The sequence below is a fragment of the Capra hircus genome, chromosome 6, assembly GCF_001704415.2.
Source record: "Capra hircus breed San Clemente chromosome 6, ASM170441v1, whole genome shotgun sequence".
Taxonomy (NCBI): domain Eukaryota; kingdom Metazoa; phylum Chordata; class Mammalia; order Artiodactyla; family Bovidae; genus Capra; species Capra hircus.
In genome coordinates this window covers 2,269,132-2,294,189 of record NC_030813.1, presented here as the reverse complement: position 1 = coordinate 2,294,189, position 25,058 = coordinate 2,269,132, and the positions used below count along the sequence as shown (strand labels likewise).

Here is a 25,058-nt window from a genome sequence, read left to right as displayed (position 1 = left end):
ATCACTGCAGATGGTGACTGAAGCCATGACATTAAAAGATGCTTGCTCCTTGGAAGAAAAGTTATGACCAACCTAGATAGCTTAATAAAAAGCAGAGACATTACTTTGCCAACAAAGGTCCACCTAGTCAAAGATATGGCTTTTCCAACAGTCATGTATGGATGTGAGTGTTGGACTATAAAGAAAGCTGAATGCCAAAGAATTGATGCTTTTGAACTGTGGTGCTGGAGAAGACTCTTGAGAGTCCCTTGGACAGCATGGAGATTCAACCAGTCCATCAGAAAAGAAATCAGTCCCAAATATTCATTGAAAAGATTGATGCTGAAGCTGAAACTCCAACACTTTGGCCACTTGATGTGAAGAACCGACTCATTTGAAAAGACCTTGATCCTGGGCAAGATTAAAGGCAGGAGGAGAAGGGGATGACAGAGGATGAGATGGTTGGATAGAATCACTGACTCAATGGACATGAGTTTGAGTAAGCTCCAGGAGTTGGTGATGGACAGGGAGGCCTGGCGTGCAGCAGTCCATGAGGTTGCAAAGAGTCAGACATGAGTGAGCGACTGAACTAATTGAAAAAAAAAAAAGAAAATAAAAGATGAGTATAAATATACTTATTTCCCATAAAAAAATTCTCAATCATAAGATAATGCTTTGGGGAAAGCTATTTGTAAATGTGTGTGTGTGCGCACGCGCACAGATAAATACACATTTGCTTCTGCAGATTCTTATTTGATGCTTTTATATTTCCATATCGATCACTGTAACACTGATTCCATCATCTTAACCATAGTTTATGTATCAAATATCAAAAATCATGGTATATAAAGAAGCTCCATTCTGTGTGTCCCTTCTCAAGGCAGAGGGTGGAGGGATTGTCCAGTTAAAAACTTCAACAGAAAATGTGATGTAAGTTAAGTATTTCTTTTCATATCTGGAATACTAATACCAGATGATGTTCCAACCAACCCAATGAGGTTATTTTCAAGGGATAAGGTTCACAAAGAGAAAACTGAACTACATTAGTATACAGTTGGGACTTCTAATAAGGAAGTACAGAAGAGAAATGTTCCAACTGACAATGATCAATCAGGGACTGTTTACTTAAGTCTTTTTGGGAGACAGCAAATCCCTGCTGTGTTTTCCCAGATGTCCAACTGATGAATACCTTCTTGATTAGTCCAGGTTATGGGAAGCATGGAGAACAAAAGAAAAGAGAAAAATCACTTCGCTATGTGTCTACAGTTATAGCAAAGAAAAAAAAAAAAAACCTTACCTCTTGATATGATGGTCTCACAATAAAGAACAAATAATACCAGGTCTTTTAAACTTTGTTGTTGTTTGGTCACTAAGTTGTGTCCAACTCTTTTGCGACACCATGGACCATAGCCTGACAGACTCCTCTGTTCATGGGATTTCCCAGGCAAGAATACTGGAGTGCGCTGCCATCTCCTTTTCCAGTGGTTCTTACTGGCCCAGGGATCCACATGGGCAGGCAGATTCTATTCTAAGTTATTCACTCTTTTCCATCCTTCTTTCAGGGGACTCTATGCTCTCTGAGAGCAGGGGTTTTCTACCACTGACACGTGGTGAGTACTACAGGGAGTCGGGTAGATGAGTGAATTGCTTGTATTGGTGTCCTCTCTGAATAACCATTTAGAACACAATTGGCTGCTGGTGTGGGTTCTAGTCTGCCTAGGGGGAAGAGTGTGTTTATGGATAGAAGCATCACAAAAGAAGATCTGCTGCCAAGAGAAGCATATTTCTGTTTTGAACTAATTATTCTATAATACTGATTTCAGTTGACTACATGGTTATTTTTTTGTTTCTGAAATTTTAAAGACTAATCGACCCATAAGTGTTTCATCAAAAGACAAAAGGATGAGGCCATGTGATAATTCCCAGGTACTTATCAGAAAAATTAGTGAGATGCTTGTATTTTCCATATCTGACACAGACATGCTGGCATTGCTATCTTCTCACTCTGGAATATTATTTTAATTGAAATATCAATTGCAGTTCAATTGAGAGCATGAATGTAAGGCAATAAAACAAATAAACATCAACAACAAGAAACAAAACAAGAAAAACATTTTAGTGGGGAAGATGATGCTCCAATTGAAATACTTTTCTTTTTATGAGGGACTTCCCTCATGGCTTAGGTAGTAAGGAATCTGCCTGCGAGGCAGGAGATCTACCTTCTTTATGTTATTTTGTGGTTTACTTACACCCTCCCACCCCACAGCAATCAGCTAAAGCCTGCTGGCCCCTCCTTCCCACTGAATGAAGCCCTTCATTCAGAGACGGTAAGGGAAGTGCTGAGGTGGGGGAATGCTGCCACTGAACAGAGAAATCCGTGTGAAAGACTTACTGGATCATTTAGAGACTGTGAGTGTGAAAACAGAATCACTTCCTAAGAGTCACTGAGGGCTTGTATGCTAATGGAACCAAAACTCAGCAAGAATATGGTAGAACAAGCATGTGTTGCATATTATGAGTATGGATATGCTGCAAGACGTACTAGAAAGTCTTGTCTAGCCCTATATTGGGGCAAATATTTTCATTGCTTCCAATCTTCTATCCTTATGAAAAAATAAAACAGCAAAACTACTCCCTAGACCTGGGCTCTGATTATCACAGGACAGCCTGGAGACATCAAAACTTCATTTGTTGAGGGCTTGAACATGTAATCCCAAGTAATTTGTAAATTGAGAATTAAGAAGCATGCTATGGAGAACTCCAGGAACCTAGAATGATGCCAGCATGACACACCTACCAAAACCCTGGCCAGCGATCAAAGAGAATTGTTCAGAAGTTCATCCAGAAGTGACTTCAGCCTTTGATAGACCCAATTCTATAACTTTTGACTTTGTGGTTTTTGTTGTTTAAAGCAAAAAAGCGGTAGCTATGTGATATGTGGGATAACGGCTACTGGAGGAGCAGACAAGTGAAGCAGATGTCCTGAGGGCAGGGAAGAAAAAGAAACAGTAAAAAGCAAATAGGAAGGGTTCCAAAGCACAACAGGCTGTCAAAGCAGAGTGAAGAAAACAGCCTTAGATGTGCTTCAAATTTCTGAGGCTGTTACGTTTTCAGTCTGCAAAATAATTGATGTTTTTAAAACAATGTAATCAAGTATTAGGAAAATATATTGGATTAAAAAAAACATATTTTTAAAGAAAGATTTTGCAATTATGGTTACCAAAGGGGGAAGGGGGGAGGGATAAATTAGGAGTTTGGGATTACATATACAACATTCACACCATACACAAATGTTGTTGTTTAGTTGCTAAGTTGTGTCTGACTCTTTTGTAACCCCATGGACTATAGCCCACCAGGCTCCTCTGTCCTTGAGATTTCCCAGGCAAGAATACTAGAGTGGGTTGACATTTCCTTTTCCAGGAGATCTTCCTGACTCAGGGATCGAACTTGCCTCTCTTGTGTCTTCTGCATTGGCAGGCAAATTCTTTACCACTGAGTCACCAAGGCATATACATTACAGTATATAAAATAGATAATCAGCAAGGACCTATTGTACAGCACAGGGAACTACACTCAATATCTTGTAATAACCTATGAAGGGAAATAATCTGAAAAGTTTATACACACACACACGTGTAAAATTGAAAACTGAATCATTTTGTAGTATACTTGAAACTAACACAACATTGTAAATCAACTGTACTTCAACAAAAACTAAAATTAAAAAAAGAAGATTTTAGAAACAATTTTATTTTAGAAAGTTTTAATTTTAAAGATTCCCACTAAATAGTTTAAATAAAAAATTAAGTTTTGAGGCTTAAAGGGTGAGGGTCCCAGTGCAGCAAGACGCCATGTAGAGAGCATGCACTGTAGATCCAGAGACCTCAGGGTGTGAGATCACTCATGGCTCATTTCCTCATCTGCAAAATGGGCTTCATGAGGTTGCATACAATGGGGCTATAATGAGGATTAAATTAATTAAATGACAGATTCTAAATGCCTGGCACAGAATAGAAAATCCAGTCTGTGGTGGCTGCATTAGTGAAATTGCAAATCACCCATAATGGTAAGTAAATTATGCACTTTGAATTTCTTTTGTGTATGATTTTGTATGATTATTCAGAAATTGCCTGGTCCAATTTTAGGGCTACAAGCTCCAGCTCAGCAGAGAATTAATAGCATCCTCTGGGTGGTTTATTTGCTGTGGTGACTTGCATTGGCTCTTGGCTGTTCAGAAGATGTATGCTATATCAAATTAAGTAAAGGAAAAAATTATCATAGTAGTTGTTAAATACAATTCTTTATTTTTTTTTAAATAGGTATTTCAGTGAAAGCATTGTAAGTCATTATGGTAGAAATATGAAAATGCTGTGTAGTATAAGGAACTATATTCAATATCCTGTGATAAACCACAATGGAAAAGAATATACATATATATCTCAATCAATTTGCTGTACAGCAGAAATGATCATAGCATTGTAAATCACCTATACTCTGATAAATTTAAAAAGACATCAAAATTATTATTCCTTTTTATTTAGCATCATAAGTTCATACAGAACTTATGTTTAGGAACTTTCCAATTTTCAACTGTATTGATCTACAGAAATGACAAGTGCATATGGTTCTACCTAATTGTCACTAAAGTAAAGGTAATTTAATGAAATTGATTCACTGCCTCATTTTATTTATAGAAATGAGACAGGGAATAAAAGGATGCACAGACTTGAATATTTTGTCTTACATATTTGCCAAATAGTTTGTAAATAGGAAACTATGTAGGGGACTCTTTTAGGGGAGAACACACAGTTAGGGGCTTTTGCTGTCTTCATGAGCTTAGCTTTTTGTCCAGCACTGGTTTCTCCTATTCAAGAGTGATTCAGATCTGAGTCCTGTGCAGTTCTTCAGCTTCAGGACAGGTTAGTTTACTTTTCTCAGCCGAGATTGTCGTGCCGTTCCAGACTGCACTGAGTCGTCACTGTGCTTTCTATATTTTTGACTTTCCTGGGCCTTGAGACTTATTTCTGATTCTTGGTAAATCAGTAGATTAATGAGACTTCTATTGAGGATTATAAGAGTAGCTGAGCTAAGGACTTAAGGTGATGAAAACTGCTTGTTCTCAAATAAGTCCTTGATTTTATTGAGACTTAAACGATTTTCTTCTGGAAACATTAGGATACCTTGATGAGTTCACTAACTGTAGATTTTGGTGTAGTAGTAGTAGCAATTAATGGAGTAAAGTTTCAGTGATATCTTTATAGACTATCACGCCTCAAGGTTCATCAGAGCTTGAAGATTTGCACCTTTCTACTTTAAGAAACCATTTCATCTCAACAGAATCTCCTGTCTCCATCAGCTAATGATAGACATTCAAAATCATTAGCTAAGTTAATTGTTTCAAGCGGTTGGTCTTTCTGTTCAGTCGCTCAGTCGTGTCCAATTCTTTGTGACCCCATGGTCTTTAGAATGTGATAAAACTGTAATAGAATTGCTGAGTTGAAAGCAGTAATTGCATGTACTTTGACTATATTCTAATTAAATGCTATACCTGTCAATCTTAATGACCACTTAAAAATTACCAAAACTGTTGATGAATCTTAGTACCATGAAAATAAACCACCCAGAACCATTTAAATATGTCTCATGTCTGTTCACATCATTTCAAAATCTGAAGTTATTTCAGATACTGCCATTGAAGTATTATCCCAGGGCCACACAATTTTAAGGGAGAAAATGAAAATGCGGAGTCTTTTCTTTTCTAGGTTCTTAAAGCCCATGAATCATAAAAGCAGTAATAGCATGCTTGTATCTCATGTCTAGGACTGTCTAACACAGTCCTACATTCTTGGAATGTAGGAACAGAAAAAACAGACCCTTATCGTCTTTCCCACCCCCATGTTTTTTAACTTAAAGGATTTCAGGTCCTCCTGGGCAGTATAACCTGTCTCCTTTCCTACCCCATGGGGAGAAGGGATTGGCCTTACTCTCCCCCTACTCAGATTATGTGCCTCATCCAATCCGCAAAGGACTCACAAGAACCCTTATCCCAGTCCTTGTACCCTGGGTAAAAAAGGGGACTCAGGACCCCTGTTCAGTGTCCATTCTCCCTTGAGCTGGCCTGCTGTTCTAACAGCGTCTCCCATTCTAATAAACTTTATTTCCCTCTCATTGTGTCTCACATCTGGAGATTCTTTTCCAACCTGTGCCTGGACCACTACATTTTTGGTGGCCCATACTGGGAGCTTGGGGTCTCTTTCCTACCTACTCGCTTCTCCCAAAGAGATCCCAAAGAGCTATTAAACTACCGGGGTTCAGTGGACATGTTAAATTACATGGGAAGTGCTGTTGACGGGGTGATAAATCTTCTCAGATTATACTGTACAGTTGATGTTACTAATATAGATGTCTTAAAACTATGTGGAATTCATATAGATCTGATATGCCCTGGTACAATGTGGTCAGTTATAATTCTATTTATCATGTTAAAGTGTTACAAGTCACAGAAATGACTAAGCTACATTGTCAATTGGAATTTAATCAGATTTTAAACATGCCTCCTATGGTTTCACTCTTATACTTTTGCAAGAAGTCTGCTACTTCAAGATTTATGGAAAAGACTTTTCTAAGATTAACCAATAAGCAAATTTTGTTTGTTTATTATCTGGTAAACTGGTAACAGACAGGGATTTAGTTTACTCTCTATGTTAAGGGAACAAAGTTGTCTTAGAATGCAGCTTTCAATAACAGATTATGAATTGCTTTGCCTTTAAGTGATTTACATTTGTTTTTAAAATCTTTTGTTATTTTGATAAAGTAAAGAAGCATTATTTAAGATTATAGACCCAAATAATCACGATGGTGTGATCACTCATCTAGAGCCAGACATCCTGGAATGTGAAGTCAAGTGGGCCTTAGAAAGCATCACTATGAACAAAGCTAGTGGAGGTGATGGAATTCCTGTTGAGCTATTTCAAATCCTGAAAGATGATGCCGTAAAAGTGCTGTACTCAATATGCCAGCAAATTTGGAAAACAGCAGTGGCCACAGGACTGGAAAAGGTCAGTTTTCATTCCAATACCAAAGAAAGGCAATGCCAAAGAATGCTCAAACTACCACACAATTGCACTCATCTCACATGCTAGTAAAGTAATGCTCAAAATTCTCCAAGCCAGGCTTCAGCAATATGTGAACTGTGAACTTCCGGATGTTCTAGCTGGTTTTAGAAAAGGCAGAGGAACCAGAGATCAAATTGCCAACATCTGCTGGATCATCATAAAAGCCAGAGAATTCCAGAAAAACATCTTTCTGCTTTATTCACTATGCCAAAGCCTTTGACTGTGGATCAGAATAAACTGTGGAAAATTCTTCAAGAAATGGGAATACCAGACCACCTGACCTGCCTCTTGAGAAATCTGTATACAGATCAGGAAGCAAGAGTTAGAACTGGACATGGAACAACAGACTGGTTCCAAATAGGAAAAGCCGTACGTCAAGGCTGTATATTGTCACCCTGCTTATTTAACTTTATTCAGAGTACATCATGAGAAATGCTGGACTGGAAGAAACACAAGCTGGAATCAAGATTGCCGGGAGAAATCTCAATAACCTCAGATATGCAGATGACACCACCCTTATGGCAGAAAGTGAAGAGGAGCTAAAAAGCCTCTTGATGAAAGTGAAAGTGGAGAGTGAAAATGTTGGCTTAAAGCTCAACATTCAGAGAATGAAGATCATGGCATCTGGTCCCGTCACTTCATGGGAAATAGATGGGGAAACAGAGAAGACAGTGTCAGACTTTATTTTTGGGGGGCTCCAAAATCACTGCACATGGTGATTGCAGCCATGAAATTAAAAGACACTTAGTCTTTGGAAGAAAAGTTATCACCAGCCTAGATAGCATATTCAAAAGCAGAGGCATTACTTTGCCAACACAGTTCCATCTAGTCAAGGCTATGGTTTTTCCTGTGGTCATGTATGGATGTGAGAGTTGGACTGTGAAGAAAGCTGAACGCTGAAGAATTGATGCTTTTGAATTGTGGTGTTGGAGAAGACTCTTGAGAGCCCCTTGGACTGCAAGGAGATCCAATCAGTCCATTCTGAAGGAGATCAGCCCTGGAATTTCTTTGGAAGGAATGATGCTAAAGCTGAAACTCCAGTACTTTGGCTATCTCATGCAAAGAGTTGACTCATTGGAAAAGACTCTGATGCTGGGAGGGATTGAGGGCAGGAGGAGAATGGGACGACAGAGGATGAGATGGCTGGATGGCATCACTGACTCGATGGATATGAGTCTGAGTGAACTCCGGGAGTTAGTGATGGACCAAGAGGCCTGGCATGCTGCGATTCGTGGGGTCGCAAAGAGTTGGACACGACTGAGTGACTGAACTGAACTGAGACAGATATTCTGCTTCTACAAAAGTAAGCCCTCACGGTTAGACTTCTGCTACCCTGCTGTCTTTAAAACATGACAACAGTCTACTCCTAAATCGGGAAATTAAAAATGAGTGAACAATAGCTGTAAATCAAAGGGTCAGGGCTATGGGAAATCCAAGATGGCCACTTAGATTTTCCCAGCTCCCTGACAAACCTCATTTTTATTTGATGAGTGAAAGCTTTCCCTGGCTACAGTGTTAATGCCCTCATAATGACAAATAAATTATTTTTCACTTAATATTAAGCTCTAGTTTTTTAAATTATGGTCTGTGTTTGCAACGACTCACTTCTGAGCTAGTTCCTTTTTGTTATGTTATATTGCTAAAAGGTTTAATTAATCAAGTTATTAAAAAGGACACTCTAAGTTTGTTTCTAAAGCTAATCTCAATAACCAATCTTTGGATAAAGGTCAGATGCTCCGTGATGTACAACCAGGAGATTCACACCTGGCTATATTCATTTAAGTAAGTCAGATGACCTGGGGTATACTGGGCTACACCTAATGAAATTTCTTGACTTAAATTCTGCCTTGTGACCTTACTAATAACTGCTAGCTGTATTCTTTTCTATGTCATTTGTTTCAGAAGATTGTTTCTTATGTTACTCTATATGCGATCAATGATTGTAGTACTATAACTCTAGATAAGGGAAGAAGCAACCAGAGGGAATATTTTCCTGGACCAAGAGGCTATGGAGACAGGTATGGTGCAGAGATGTTTGCTACTCTCGAATCCTGGTCTAGTGATAGGCACAGAGTGGCCTGTCAATGGAACCTTCCCTGGATCTGGAAATGAGCCTTTCCAGCACCGCAGGACACAGTGGCCAGGAAATGCCTCCCAAACATGGCCAAATATGTGGCTGTGAAGGGACCCTCCTGATTGGAAGTTGGCACTTGCCAACTGCCTCTACAAAGATTACATCATTGCCACTGCAAGCTGCTGACATGCCCTGAAAGTAGTTCAGGGTGGAGATCAGAAATAAGGCACTCTGTGAAAAACCCAGAAGAACTGGCCTTTAGAGAGGCAGATGTTTTCAGGTGAAGATTTTATGAACCCAAGTTCTTGCATTTTCTCATACCTAGAGAAATACAAACATCACAAATCAATGTCTGCTCCTGGTTCTCCTGGCTAGCTCCCCAACAGCTTTTCTACTTCTGTTAATCTTTGGGTCATATATCTTTAACTTTCTTGTTAAGTTTTTTTCCTCTAGAATACTACAAATCTCCAAGTGATAGTATGACAAGAATATTCCCTGGTTAACACCCAGACAATGCTAAACCAAACCGCCTTATTCCATGGACTCTCCTCTCCCTCCGTAAATGTACCCTGACAGAGAGCAGGCAAAGGCAACACAGAATCCCACGATGCCCCTGTACAGCTTGAAGAAACCAGAGTGGTCATCACCCTTTTCCCCCTGAGACTGGGTTCCCAAATGCCTGAGAAGGGAAATAAGTAGTTAGTTAAACATGAGCAGAGTATCAAAAGGGGCCAAAGAATTGGCCCTAAAAATAAAGAGAGGGAGGGATGTAGTGATTCAAGGATAAAAACAGCAGATAAAACCAAGGAGGGTCTTGGAATACAGGAACAGAAAAACCAAACACTTATCACCTTTCCTCCCCCCATGTTTTAACTATTAATGGATTTCAGGTCCTCCTGGGCAGTATAACCTATCTCCCCTCCTATCCCATAAGGAGAAGGTATTTGCCTAACTCTTCCCCCACTCAGTATATGTGCCTCATCCAATCAGCAAATGACTGGCAAGATCCCATCCCAGTCCTTGTACCCTGTGTATGAAGTGGACTAAGAACCCCTTGTTAGGCGACAGTTCTCTGTTGAACGGGCATGCTGTTCTAACCGTGCCTCCCATTCTAATAAACTTTATTTCCCTCTCATTCTGTCTCATGTCTGGAGATTCTTTTCCAATCCATGCCCAGACCATGACAGTAGATGGTATGAAGAAGAGGAAATTAGAATATTTTATTCTAGATTGTTCTCAAATTGAAATATTATTTTTGACAGAGTTGAAATGAAAATTTTGTACCAATGCATGTTGAAAAAAAATGGAGAACCATACAGATATCATGAAACAATTGGTATTTCCCTGAGGGGTAAGAAGAAAAATTTATAGAATCACAGAGCATGATGTGTCATTTAGCAGCTCCAGACAGCACACAACATCTTTCAGCAGACAGAGCAAAGGGCAAGGAGGAAGGGTCCATTTCTATTTCTGGCATAGATTGCTTTGGGACCTGGAGGAAGAGAGTCTCACCTTTTTGCACTCAAGTCACCCCATTTGTTAAGAAAATCCATAACTCAAAGATATTTTGTGCACCAATTTTGACATGTACAACCACAGGCAGATTTTAAAAATCAAGGCTAATGCAAAGCAGTGACTGTTTATTCTGTCTCTCCATAATATACAGAATTAATCAAAAATTGCAACAGCCAGCCACCAATTGATGCCTATTGGAAAATTCTTGTTTGTTTTACACTCTGCTTGCCCTGGAACCCATCACTCTTATCCACCTTTTCTTTGCATGAAATTTAAATGAAAATGCAACTCTAGCCAGATTTGCTATTTAAATTGCAGTCTCCACATAGGTAATGGAAATTGAAGTACCCACATAGGTAATGCTGGAGTTAGGCAAAAAGATAAGTTGGGGATCAAACCCGCGTCTGTTACATCTCTTGCACTGGCAGGCATGTTCTTTGCCACGAGCACCACCCACCACCTGGGAGCCCAAAGTTCAGTGCCACAGTGTCACAGCTGATGTGAAGAGCCGATTCATTGGGAAAGACCCTGATTCCTGGGCAAGATTGAATGCAGAAGCAGAAGAGGGTGGCACAGGATGAAATAGATAGCATCACCTGCTCAATGTACATGAGTTTGAGCAAACTCCGCGAGATAGTGAAGAACAGAGGGGCCTGGTGTGCTCCTGCTGCAGTCCATGGAGGTCACAGAGAGTCAGACACAACTTAGCGACTGAACAATGACAAAGCTATCACACATGAATTAGGTAAAGTTCATTGCCTTCATTTGCTCCTTTACAATCTATCCTTTTCCAGCATTAAGTTAGAAGCTAACTTTATACTTATCTCAATTATTATCTTCATTATTTAGAAAATTTTAACACAAATGAGACATTTGAAGATTAAGTTTATAGCTAAAAATACTACCTCTCTCTTACAGCTTGAAGCACAATATGGAAAATGATACTTTTCTTACATGAACCGTCAAACTGCTGGGTGGTTGGAATAGGAAAAAGGAATCTAGCATGGCGGTGGCTAAAGACAAGGAAGGGAGAAGCCCGTGAAAACAGAACAAAGACGGTCTGAGGACCGGAGTGAGGACCTCGGGTAGAACAAACAGCACTCCTGGCTAGCCCAATTTACACAGGGCAGGCCCAGGGGGAGGGGAAGACATGTAAAAAGAGGAGCCAAAGGGCTGAGGGCCTCTCTCTCCCCTCTCTTCATGTCTTTTGAGTTGGCATTCCCTCACACCTCAAGGATGCATTTTCCTTTATTTTCTAAATAAAACTGAGCTGTAACACCGATCTGTCTGAGAGCTGTGACATGGTCTGTCCAAGGGCTTTAACGTCTGTTGCTTCAAATTTTTGTTGTGATGAGACAGAACTGAGGAAATTACACACTCCCATGACAAAACCAAATCCCCAGATAAGGGCAAACACAAGAAAGACTCCACACCTTGTAGAAGAGATCATTCTCTTTCTTATCAAATGCTTGGTTTTCAAAACATTATGTGACTTCATATTGTTTAATCTTTGTGGTTATCTAACCTTCTTGGGAATTGACTTCAGTAAGTACAATGTTCTCACAGTCCCCTTCCATCAATTCAGTTACATTGATCCATAGTTATATCTGGGTACACTCACAAACACATACGCACATGCATACACATGTGCACACATACATACACATGCACATGGTTTGTTGACTTTGGAGAGTGACAAAAATCAAAGGCCCCAGAACCTAAGACAGCAGTATGGAGAATTATCTGGAAAAACTTGGCTGCATTTTCCATATTGAGCTCAACACATGATGCATAGTCTTAGTGGATATTAGCATGTTAGCAAAATCTTATTGTGGAAATGTGTTTTTAATATGTATGCATAATTGAATCACCTTGGTGTACATCTGAAACACTACATTTTTTGCTGAATTCAACTATACTTCAATTAAAAAAAGAAAAGCCTGTTTTGCCAGATCTCTTAAACTGGTCCAGGCAACATGGTACCTTCCGCAGAGGCTTGAGCTTGGTCTCCATGATGAAGTCATACTTGCACAGCTCACAGCAGCGTGTGTCAGAGCTCTTGATCCACTGGTGCAGACAGGCCTGGTGCACGAAGCGTAGGGTGCCTGTGCAGCGGCAGGGCGTGATGAGCGGGCTCTCCTCGTCCCCTTCGCAGTGACAGATCCTGGAGAGGACACAGCAGGCGGGTGAGATCTCCCAGGGAGCACACCATATCCTGCTCCTTGAGCATCCTAGGCTTATTGGAATCTACAACCTTACATTCGGAACCACGAATATTTCACTTAATTCTGGAGCTAAATACATGGTCAATATTAATTTCTTTTCACTTGCATTAGTCATTGTTGGACTCTTAGGTCATATCCTAGGGCTTCACACACCTGTACATCAAAAATGCACAATCACTCCTCTAGGGAAATCAATTTTAACAGACTAATTATTGAGCTGTGTCCCCACTTTTTTCTATCAAAAGTCAGTGTCCCAACAGAAAGAGACTCACAGACTTAGAAAACAAACTTATGGCTGCAAGGGGTAGAAGGATGGATAGTTATGGAGTTTGGGAAGGTCATATACACACTGCTTTATTTAAAATGAATAACCAACAAGAACCTATCATATAGCACATGGAACTCTATTCAGTGTTTTGTGGCAGCCTGGATAGGAGGGGTGTTTGAGGGAGAATGGATACATGTAAATGTATGGCTAAGTCCCTTCACTGTTCACCTGAAACTATCACAGTATTGTTAATCAGCTATACTCCAATACAAAATAAAAAGTTAAAAAAAAAAAAAAACTAGTGTAGCATTGTAATGGAACTATACTAAAAAAAAGTGTCCACAGGTACAAGCTTTCTTTCACATATTAAAGTTACAGTTTAGTATTCTAAGGAATGTTGGAATCTGGTAATCTCATTGTTTTATTTTGGCAATAGTTTTAGAGGGTGTATAATTTAGTATATATGATATTCTACCAATGTGAAAGAATTCTGAAAAATTTTAATGTGTTACTATGGAATAAAGTGAACATAGACAGTATCAACTTGGAAATATTACAAAGATTTTCCTAGGAAGATGTACACATTTGTTCACAACAAATGAGTTAAACTTTAATAATCATCGTCATGAAAGTTTTTGGTTACAGAAAGTTCAGCTACAGTAACCAGTAAAGTTCAGCTACTGTTTTAAAATGTCAATTACTACATCTTCCTAGAAATTCTTATTTCAAGTAGTTTACTGAATTACTATGATTTCTAATGTCATAGATTCAGTCTATGAAATTTCCATTATTCTCATCTTCAAATTTTAAAAACTAACTTGTTTTCCTCATTGGATGAGATGAGCTTTTCAGAACATGAGGTCACAAATTCAAATCTTACAACTTCAATAGTTCTTATTATCTAGAGGCTGTAGAAGTTGTTACTAAATTTGACTAGAAATATTGCTTAAAATCTGTTAGAAATATGAATGGAATGTTCCCAGAACACTTGTATAGTTATTTTTTGGAGCTGAGTGATATTGACAGGCTGGAAGAATGTTTGAATTACTACTGCTGTTTTTTCCTTTCAGCCATCTTCACCAGAAGCAGTGCTTTTTAAAAAGTGGGTTTTAAAATATATTTATATAGCTCAACAGTCTCCCAGGGGAAATGCAGTGGTTTGGTTGGTCAGATTGTTACTTCAATGATATAACAGGAATTGAAAGTCAACCCTCCCCTAACTTCAAAATAAGAAGTATGACACAGTAGCTAATATTTTGAATCTTTTTCTCAAGTCGAGACAAAGTAAGCAAAGAGCAACACTGACTTCAAAAGTTCTTTGGGTGGAGCGAAAAGATAGAACACAGGAAAGTTCAAAATCAGTGTCTGCCTTCTCCTGGATGGAGTTACAAAGTAGCAATCAAAGGCTAGCCTAGTGGGGAAAAACTAAAAATTGAGATTGACATATATAGACAATTGATTGGGCTTCCTTTGTGGCTCAGATGATGAGGAGTCTGGCTGCAATGCAGGAGACCAGGGTTGGATCTCTGGATTGGAACAATGCCCTGGAGAAAGGAATGGCTACCCACTCCAGTATTCTTGCTTGGAGAATCCCACGGACAGAGGATCCTGGCTAGCTATAGTCCATGGGGTCACAAAGAATCAAACACAATTGTGTGACTAACACTTTTCCTTTATTTCATAAAATAGATAACCAGTGAGAATCTACTATGTAGCTCAGAAAACTCTACTTAGTGCTCTCTGGTGACCTAGATAGGAAGGAAATCCAAAAATGAGGAGATATATGTATATGTTATAGCTGACTCACTTTGCTGTACAAGAGACACTAACACAACTTTGTAAAGCAACTCTACTCCAATAAAAATTTATAAAAAGATAAAACTGAAAATTATCTCAGAGCCTATTTAACATGAAACTGAAATATGTCCTCTCTCCAAACCTGTAGATCCTAGGATCAAGGCTTAGTATAATTTATATCATACTTGTTGCTGATAGAGTATTGATCAGTAGAGGCTTGCTGAGTGAAGAAATTGTTCAATCAACAAACAATAGCTTACTCTAAAAGCAACTCGGGAAAGCAAATCTGGGTTTCTCAAGCACATCATATTTTTTTAGCTGTACATCTCCAATTTTAAAAAAATATTTATTTTTAATTAAAGGATAATCATAATATTGTGTTGGTTTCTGCCACATGTTAACATGGATCAGCCATAGGTATAATATGTCCCCTCCTTCTTGAACCTTCATTCTACTCCCCACCCCATCTCACTCCTCTAGGTTGTCACAGAGCCCTGGTTTGAGTTCCCTGCGTCACACAGCAAATTCACCCTGGTCATCTCTTTTACATATGTTCATGTATGTTTCCATTAAAGCACATCATTTTGATGTAATATTTATTTTTGGAGCAACTGAACCCTAACTTATACATCATGAGTGGCTAAGATTTCTGAAGTTCTTTGAACCTCTTCTCTCACTGACTTCACACAGAGATTCTCCCTTAGATCAGGGGCCAGCACATTGTGATGTGATACTTCCTTATGCATGTTTTAGCATATAACTTTTTTTTTTGTGACCACACTCACCCACATATGTTTATGTATTGTTGAGAGCTGTGTTTATACTATAACTGTAGGCCTGAAGATGATGCAGGTGGCCACAAAGACTATTGTCTTCACTATCTGACACTTTGCAGGACACATTTACTTTATGGTGATTCTGAGTTAAAGACAATGTCTGACTTTTATCAACAATGATGAAAACAAAGTTTATAAAATAAATCATCCCAACTTCTGCAAGTAACAAAAATTGAATTAAAGGTTCTAAGGAGAAGCATATGATAAAACCAAAAGCCCCTCCTGGCCTGTCACTGATGCCTGTTGATGCATGATGTCTGTAGGGACAGGGGGAAAAGTTTTATATTTGAAAAGGAAAAATGTGCAGTTAATCCCATCTGATAATTTATCATCAAAAAATGGGTCAAATGCTGCACAGCTGTCAAGATGGTTCTGAGGCTCTGAATTTTTGCTAACTTGAAAAAGTAATTCATCATAAGCAGATGGAAGCAGGGACCTTGTTGATTCCAGACTTACTAGAACTGAACCTGATTTGTATCAAGGCTTCTTATGTCTTACACATTCTTTTAAAAAATTTCTCCTGAATATTACCTGAAGCATCACCAGCAATATTATTTATTTTTCATACAGTTAAGATTATTTCTTCGCTGACAAGGTCCATCTAGCCAAAGCTATGGTTTTTCCAGCAGTCAAGTATGGATGTGAGAGTTGGACTATAAAGAAAGCTGAGTGCTAAAGAACTGATGCTTTTGAATTGTGGTGTTTGAGAAAAAGTGTCCCTTGGGCCGCAAGGAGATCAAACCAGTCAATCCTAAAGGAAATCAGTCCCGAATATTCATTGGAAGGACTGATGGTGAAGCTGAAACTCTAATACTGTGGCCACCTGATGCAAATAATTGACTCATTTGAAAAGATCCTGATGCTGGGAAAGATTGATGTGAGAAGAAGGGGACGACAGAAGATGGGATGGTTGGATGGCATCACCGACTCAATGGACATGAGTTTGAGCAAATCTTGGAGATGGTGATGGACATGGAAACCTGGCATTCTGCAGTCCATGGGGTTGCAAAGAGTTGGACATGACTGAGCGGCTGAACTGAACTGAAGATTATTTCCCATCAGGAAAATAAAAAGTTTAGTTCATTTTCATTTCTGTTGCACAAGATTTCTTTTTACATGATGTTAGCATTTTAAAATTTTTCTAAATTATACAACTCATGTTGGTTCCCAAGAGTCTTTCAAACCATGTTGAGCCTGTTCTAAATGGATTTGAAAGCTAAATATCAATTTCAAATATCTACTAGAAATGAAAAATAAAGTGATAGTCCCGTTACAGAAAGAATTAAACAATTCTTAAATTGACACTTCACACAAACCATAATTGCTAAATTTTAAATGAAAACATAGTAATAAAAATATAAACATGCTTTTTCCTATATAATAATCATATAGAGAAAATGAGTTCAATAATAAAAATGCATTGTAAAATAATCATAATTTTGAAGCACTTTCACTTTATGGGAAATTTAGACTTGGGAATTCAGTAATTTTTAAAATCATTGGTGATCTACATTGGTGTCTGTCACCTGGTGGAAGGAACAGGTTGAATTCAAAGATTTTATTGGCATTTTAGTATTTTAACTGGCTGTTTAACATCTACTTCTATATAATTTCTAACTTTCTGTAAACAGCAGACTACAAAATACTACTTAGCAAATTAAATTTTAGAAAGTATGTGTGTTTGCAGCCTCAAACCCCCTCTAATGTTTAAGTTTTAAGAAAAGTAGGCTTTTTTCTTTTTTTTTTTTTTTCAGTCTTACATACCTTAAAATGACCTCCATTTCCTGTTCCCTATCCATTTGTCAAGACATCTTGGTTCAGGTAAAATAATACTTTTTATGCAAGAGGTTTTTTTTTTTTTTTTAATAATTTATTATTAAAAAAAAATCTTTGTGAGGGCCATAGTGACTAGGCAACTTTAGAATTCTTTTCATTCAGTCATTAATTATTTCACTCAGTCACATGTTCTTAGTTCTTGCTACATGGAAAGAAAATCAGATACTAGCATCAACATGTGGGGTGACTGGAGAGAGAGAGAAAAGAGCCTGGAGGCAGGGACCTCATTTGGGCAATGATTATAAACATTTAGGTATTAAGAATCTACAAAGAGGAATCACTTCACACTGGCCAGAATGGTCATCATCAAAAAAATCTATAAACACTAAATGCTGGGGAGGGTGTGGAGAAAAAGGAAGACTTCTTACACTGTTTGTGAGAATGCAAGTTGGTACAGCCACTATGGAGAATAGTACAGAAGTTATTTAACAAAACTAAAAAAAGTTGCCATATGACCTAGCAATCCCACTCCTGGGCATCTACCTGGAGAAAACCCTAATTTGAAAAGATATGTGTATTCCAATGTTCATCACAGCACTGTTTACAATAGCCAGGACGTAGATGCAATCTAAATGTCTATCAACAGAGGAATGGATAAAGAAGATATGGTACATATATACGTTGTAATATTATTGTTTAATGTCACTAGGTTGTGTCCAACTCTTTTGTGACCCTATGGACTGTAATCCGTTAGGCTCCTCTCTCCATGGGATTTTCCAGGCGGATTACTGGAGTGGGTTGCCATTTCCTTCTCCAGGGGGTCTTCCCAACCCAGGGGATTCAACCCCAGTCTCCTGCATTGGCAGGCAGATTCTTAACATTGAGCCATTCATCCATAAATAAAGAACAAAATAATGCCATTTTCAGCAAAGTGGATGGACCTAGAGATTGCCATACTGAGTGAAGTAAGTTAGACAGAGAAAGACAAATATCATAGGATAGCACTTATATGTGGAATCAAAAGAAGGGTACAGATGAACTTATCTATGAAACAAATCTAATAAGGACCTACTGTATAGCATAGTGAACTCAAAACTCTGTAATGGAAAAAATATCTAAAAAAAAGAGTGGATCTATCTATCTATCTATCTATCTATCTATCTATCTATCTATTCTAAAGGAGATGAGTCCTGGGTGTTCATTGGAAGGACTGATGCTTAACTCATTGGAAAAGACTCTGATGCTGGGAGGGATTGGGGGCAGGAGGAGAAGGGGACGACAGAGGATGAGATGGCTGGATGGCATCATGGACTCGATGGACGTGGGTTTGAGTAAACTCTGGGAGTTGGTGATGGACAGGGAGGCCTGGCGTGCTGCAATTCATGGGATCGCAAAGAATCGGACACGACTGGGCAACTGAACTGAATTGAACTGATATACATATACAAAACTGATTCACTTTGCTGTACACCTGAAATTGAACGCAACATTGTAAATCAAGTATACTCTAATAAAAATGGAAAAATAAAAGAATCTGAAGCAATATGGTGACACTGGGGAAGAGATGGGAGACAGCCTACAGAATGTGCCAAGGTCTCCAAGGACCCCAGCTTTGTTTCCATGACTACTAGCTTTGGAGAAAAAGCATTTCTATAACATGGAACTCTTAAAGGCAATCATCCCCATAACCTTCAAAAAACATCTCAACTCTCTTCCCATATTCCATGTCATCTTCCCATTTGCTATTTTCTCATTTCCCTATTTATATTTTCCCCCATACTTCATCTCCAAGCTTTGAACACAGTATCTATGGACACTGCTGTGTTTGTAATGATTTAATTTGGATGTTATCTCTACTCAAAGCTAGTCATCATGCTTCAGAGTTTGGCACCTTTTTGATGCCCATTTTTAGCCTTTCGAAGGACTGACTCTTGGTTTTATTTTTTTTAATTGCTTTTTAATCTCTATTTTATTTATTTCCTCTCTGATCTTTATTATTTCCTTCCTTCTGCTGACCTTAGGGTTTGTTTGTTCTGTTTTCAATTCTTTTAGGTGGTAGGTTAGGTTGTTTATTTGATATTTTTCTTATTTTTTGAGGGTGGTCTCTATTGTTATTAGCTTCCCTCTAAGAGCTGCTTTAGAGGGGCCTAGTGCTCTCCAGTCCATGGGTTGCAAGAATTGGTCACAACTTAGTAACTAAAGCACAAAGATTTGGCATGGTTGCATTTAGGGGCACCCATTCTTAGAATTCACTTTTATAAACTAAAAATGATTAGAATGCATGGTGGCCAGAAGCCATGTTGAAAAGTAGCAAGAAGCACATGAGAAATTAGTGCTCAAATAAATGAGTAAGGAGATATGATCTCTCTTTTGAGAAATACAGCAGCATAGTGAAAGGATGGCAGACTAGAGAAAATTTTAGTTTTCATTTGCGTTTCATTTTATTTTCACAGTAAAAGTGAATGTGTTCATAAGCAGAAGTGAAGGTGTCACAGAGAGGGAAACATTTAAAGAAATAATCAAGCAAGAGAATGACCCATGGTTAGATGAAGTTTCTTGAGGAAGTCTGGAGAGTGTGGGTAAAGAAAAGATGGCAAAGGAATATCTCTGGACAAGTGCAAGGATATCCAGGAGGGAAGCCAATAGTTTCCCATGAGCAAAAGAGAGAGGAGGAACGTTGGTAAAGATAGCGATGAGGTGGGGGCAGGGGAGGTGCAGCATTTGGGCCTGAAGGAAGGTCTTACTATGTTCCCTGACACAACAGACAACAGGTAATGAAAGGGAGGGTAGGGAGGCAAGGCGCTTAAGGTCTCACAGAGGCTTTAAATGATTAAAGAAAGCCACTGGGAGAATGTGATGGAAAACTAAGCAAGCATGAATATCAAAATTGTGGAACAGCTGTGAGGTCCCAGGTCAGATGAGATATATGGGTTTACAGTGGACATTCTCTGACTCTATGCTCGTTAGTCAGCGTGATCCTACAGCGGGGAACACAACCTCACTGTCTCAAGATCATCAGGTCAGGATAGGAAAGGTGAGAAGTGAAGGATTCTGGCACATCAGAGAAGATGGTATGAAAATAGCTGTCACAGAGTCTAGATGAACTGAGCAGGGAAGCCAGTGAAACCACCCCATGGATCCTGTGCTATCAGAGGCCAAACGACACAATGATGCCGAAAAACTGATATTGACAATGGGAGGAGATAGGACAAAGATTGTCTCTATGTTGAGGATGCATTCATCTCTCTTAAGGATTAGTTCACCTCCCTTTTGTTGTATTTTTCCATTGTCACAGAAGAAATAAAAATAAAGTTTATAGAATTATTTGGTATTTGAAGTTCATAAACAAATCTTATCCTGACTCACATCTTTGTTCTCTGCTCCAGTAAACTGGAGAAGATCTTCATTTAGTCATGTGTAGAATTAAGTTAAAAATAACTCTTAGGGTGTCAGGAATATTAAGTAAAAGAGTACGTACCTGGCATATAGTAGGCAACCAAATATTTGTTCATTTTATTATGGCTAAATTTGTTAATTTTAGCATGAGATCATGAGATTAATTCTACTGCTACTATTAATTTGGTTTATCAATGTTATTGCTTCCAGTGCACTGGACTAAGAGCGTATTAGCAGCTAGTTTGCTAAATTGGTTAGAGCAAGCACTTGTAAGGTCAAGGTCATGCATTTGACTTCATTCAGGTAAGTTGTTATGACAGACTGGAATCCCCAGGTTAGTTGCATCACAGACACATCTCAAAGAAATCTTTGCATGGGAGTATGTTTAGATATGTGTAGAGGAAAACTAGGATTGGATTTAGCTTCACACTTCTGTATGTTGGTGACCTCAGACAAGTTTTCAGACAGTTGATTTTTTTTTCATCTGTAAAATTTTACATGGCTATCACAGGTTCCAGTAAGATATATAAGAAAATACTGCAAAATATAAATATTGTCCCAAAGCAGGTCATTACTGCTAACAGACAATTAGTCAATAAAATAAATAAAAGTGCTTCTAGGTAATAAATGCTTTTTATAAAAGCAACTCATTTTTTTAATGTCTGTGCTTTACTTCATGGGACTGTCATTTTTCACCTCTAGGACCATGATGTAAGGCAGATATTTCCAAATCTACTGTACAAATGAAATTATTTTTCTCCTAAGCTACCAGCACCCTCCTCACAGTCAAGTCTAAGGACCTTCTCTGGTTCTTCATCTTTCCTGATGGTCCTCTGAAGTATGGACTAACCCCTCCTTCTTAAAGCTTCTTCCCTTTCTGACTTATGTGACACTGTTTTTATAGCACTACCCCAAAATCACTGCAGATGGTGATTGCAGCGTTGAATTTAAAAGACACTTACTCTTTGGAAGGAAAGTTATGGCCAACCTAGATAGCATGTTAAAAAGCAGAGACATTACTTTGCCAACAAAGTTCCATCTAGTCAAGGCTATGGTTTTCCAGTAGTCATGTATGGATGTGAGAGTTGGACTGTGAAGAAAGCTGAGCACCAAAGAATTGATGCTTTTGAACTGTGGTGTTGGAGAAGACTCTTGAGAATCCCTTGAACTGAAAGGACATCCAACCAGTCCTTCCTAAAGGAGATCAGTCCTGGGTGTTCATTGGTGGGACTGATGTTGAAGCTGAAACTCCAGTGCTTTACCTGATGAAATGAGCTGACTCATTTGAAAAGACCCTGATGCTGGGAAAGATTGAGGGCAGGAGGAGAAGAGGACGACGGAGAATGAGATGGTTTGATGGCATCACCGACTCAATGGGCATGAGTTTGGGTAAACTCCGGGAGTTGGTGATGGACAGGGAGGCCTGGCGTGCTGCGGTTCATGGGGTTGCAAAGAGTTGGACACGACTGAGTGACTGAACCGAACTGAACTGAGCCTTTAAACTTGAGAAAAGTGGAATCAGAATAGCATATAAGGTGATTGTAGGGACTGTAAGAGTGACTACTTATGGAAGACAGACCCAAAATATTTGGGGCTTGGAAATTTGAAATATGATGTTTGAGATGATCCTGTGCTAAGACATGACAGGTGAGTTACTATGTCGGGAATAATATGTTGATACCTTTCAGCATATCTAATTTCTTGGCTAAGTCTTTTCTACCTAATATTTTGGGCTTCCCTGGTGGCTCAGCTGGTAAAGAATTTGCCTGCAATACAGGAGACCCAGATTCAATCAGGTCACAAAGGCCACCTCTTAAAGTATGACTATACTCATTTTGGTACAAGTAAAAAATACTGTTTTATGTTTAACATCTTGGAAAGGAAAAAAAGACATGGAAGGGGACATTGCATGGTAACTGTCTTTAGATATGTCACAGGCTATTCTGTGAAAGGCAGCTAGTTTATTCTGTCCCACAACTGGATCCAAGGAGTAGAAGTTAAAGAATATATCGATATATCTATGCACAAAACTTTCCAAAGTTGGACTGGGCTTGCCGAGGAGGTGTGGATTTCCCATCATGGAAAGAACTCAAACATCAAACATAGTAGGATGATTCCTGGTGGGAATTAGCGTAAAAGAACTCAAGCACGGATAATTAAATTACGTGACCTCAGATTTCTAGTGTTGCCAGTCTGTTTTTTTCCTTTCCCACAGGCCAAAGTCCTTGCTCCACCCCTGACATTTCTTTGTCAGCATTTCCCCTCTGCTTATCCTGTGAGTTTTATGCTTAACCCTTTGATTTTTCCTTTCTACACTGACTGCTCCAGGGAGACCATCCAGGCCCACCAAGTTCAAGTATTGCTCCTAGACTTGTGACTTTAAAACATTTGTCTCCAAACCAACCGCTGCCCTTCCAATAGCAAGAAGACTCAGCCAGTTCTTACTGGTTCCTACATATCACCATCTCCAAATTAGCTTCTCTTCCCAAAGATGCCATTCCATCAGTATCTCATTTTCTTGGCTTGCCTTTGTTTTGGAGCCTTTGGGTAATTTGAATTCTAAATTCAAATTGTTATCAAGATGCCAATACCTTTTATCCCTTAGTGGTTTTTCCTTTCTCTCAAAAAAATTATTTTCCTCTTTCTCATCCACACTGCCATTGCTCTGGTAGTTTTGAATTGTCGACAGATACACAAACTGTCTTTAAGACTTTGCTCCTTCCAAATCATTCTTCTTAAAGCTATTTTATTTATGTATTTATTTAGCTGCACCAGGTTGTATTTGCATCATGTGAGATCTGGTTCCTTTACCAGGGATTGAACACAGTCCCCCTCTATTGGGGAGTGTGGGGTCTTAGCTGCTGGATCATCAGGGAAGTCCCCAAATCATTCTTTAAACATGTAGTTAGTTATTCAGATGCTCTTAAAATAATGCCATTCTTCAAGAACCCTATCATCAACCAAATAAAATCCAAATTATCCAAATCACCTGGTTTTCAGCTAACCCTCTGGAATTTGGATTTTCCTTACCCATTCTGCTGTATCTCCTTTTAATCCCTAACACACAGGCATAGCAGCATGCTACAGAATTTACCTGTAGGATAGCTGAGAAGCTTTGAGTTTTGATACAAATTAGTTACCACTGTGCCAAGATCTTGATTCCTCAGTCTAGAGGGCAGTTTCAGGGTCCTGGGTGTGTGGTCTATTAATCCCAGTTAATTCCCAAGCTTTGTGTTCTGCATGTGTCATGACTGGGAAAATGTTGGGGAAAATGATGTGGTTGTTAACAGCAGCATCAGTTTTGCTGGTCATGTCTGTTAAATCACTTAATCTCTGGTGCTTTCAAGTTCTTCACCAATAAAATAGGAAAATAGCATTGTCTACTTCCTGGTGTTGTTTATAAGAATAAGTTAATTAAGTGTTAATAAAGATCAAATAATTTTTTTTTTTCAATTCATGCTTAGGTGTTTATTTCCTCAGCCTATTGCCTTCTGAGACTGTTTGCCTCTGGGAATTTTCTCTAATGTGATCTCAGCCCCATGAGACCCTCTTACTTCATTTAAATTTAAGCTGCCTTTAAGACTCACATCCTTCATGAAATAGACTAGAGATCTTCTTTGCTTACGAGTTTTGAGGTATCATTATTCTTAATACAGATTTGGTGTTTGCTGTTCGTTTTTTCATCTATGCAAGTTCTGCTATTATAAGCTGAATAAATTCCTGTATATTAATTTTGAGGAGCAGGATCTTCTTTATATGGAAAGAATAGCAGGATATTAATAGCAATTAAATGATGAGCATGTTAAAAAGTCAAGGTAAAGATGGTCCACAAATGGACCAGGAATACTATACTTTAAACTATTGTTTAAACATGTACAGACCAAAAGAGACAGCCTAGTTTAGTGAGATGATTTAGAAATTCTCAGATGTCACCAACTACCAGTGTTCTGTTTATGTTTCGGGAAAGCTCGCTTATAATGAAAGTGAGAAATGTATGACCCTTACACATACCATGTGATCTTCATTTGCATTTGAGGAAGTAAGCTGAGATGTACCAATTTTACACCCTATCCGAGC

The 25,058-nt window shown here is 38.7% G+C and overlaps 1 protein-coding gene across 1 annotated transcript in view; it reads right to left on the bottom strand.

The window, feature by feature from the left end:
• The window catches only part of MARCH1 (membrane associated ring-CH-type finger 1), a 501,087-nt gene that overhangs the window by 66,927 nt on the left and 409,102 nt on the right, over positions 1–25,058 (bottom strand). The window contains exon 4 of the mRNA XM_005681248.3: positions 12,667–12,847. Coding sequence (XP_005681305.1) covers positions 12,667–12,847 — 181 coding nt within the window. The remainder of the gene's footprint in view (positions 1–12,666; positions 12,848–25,058) is intronic.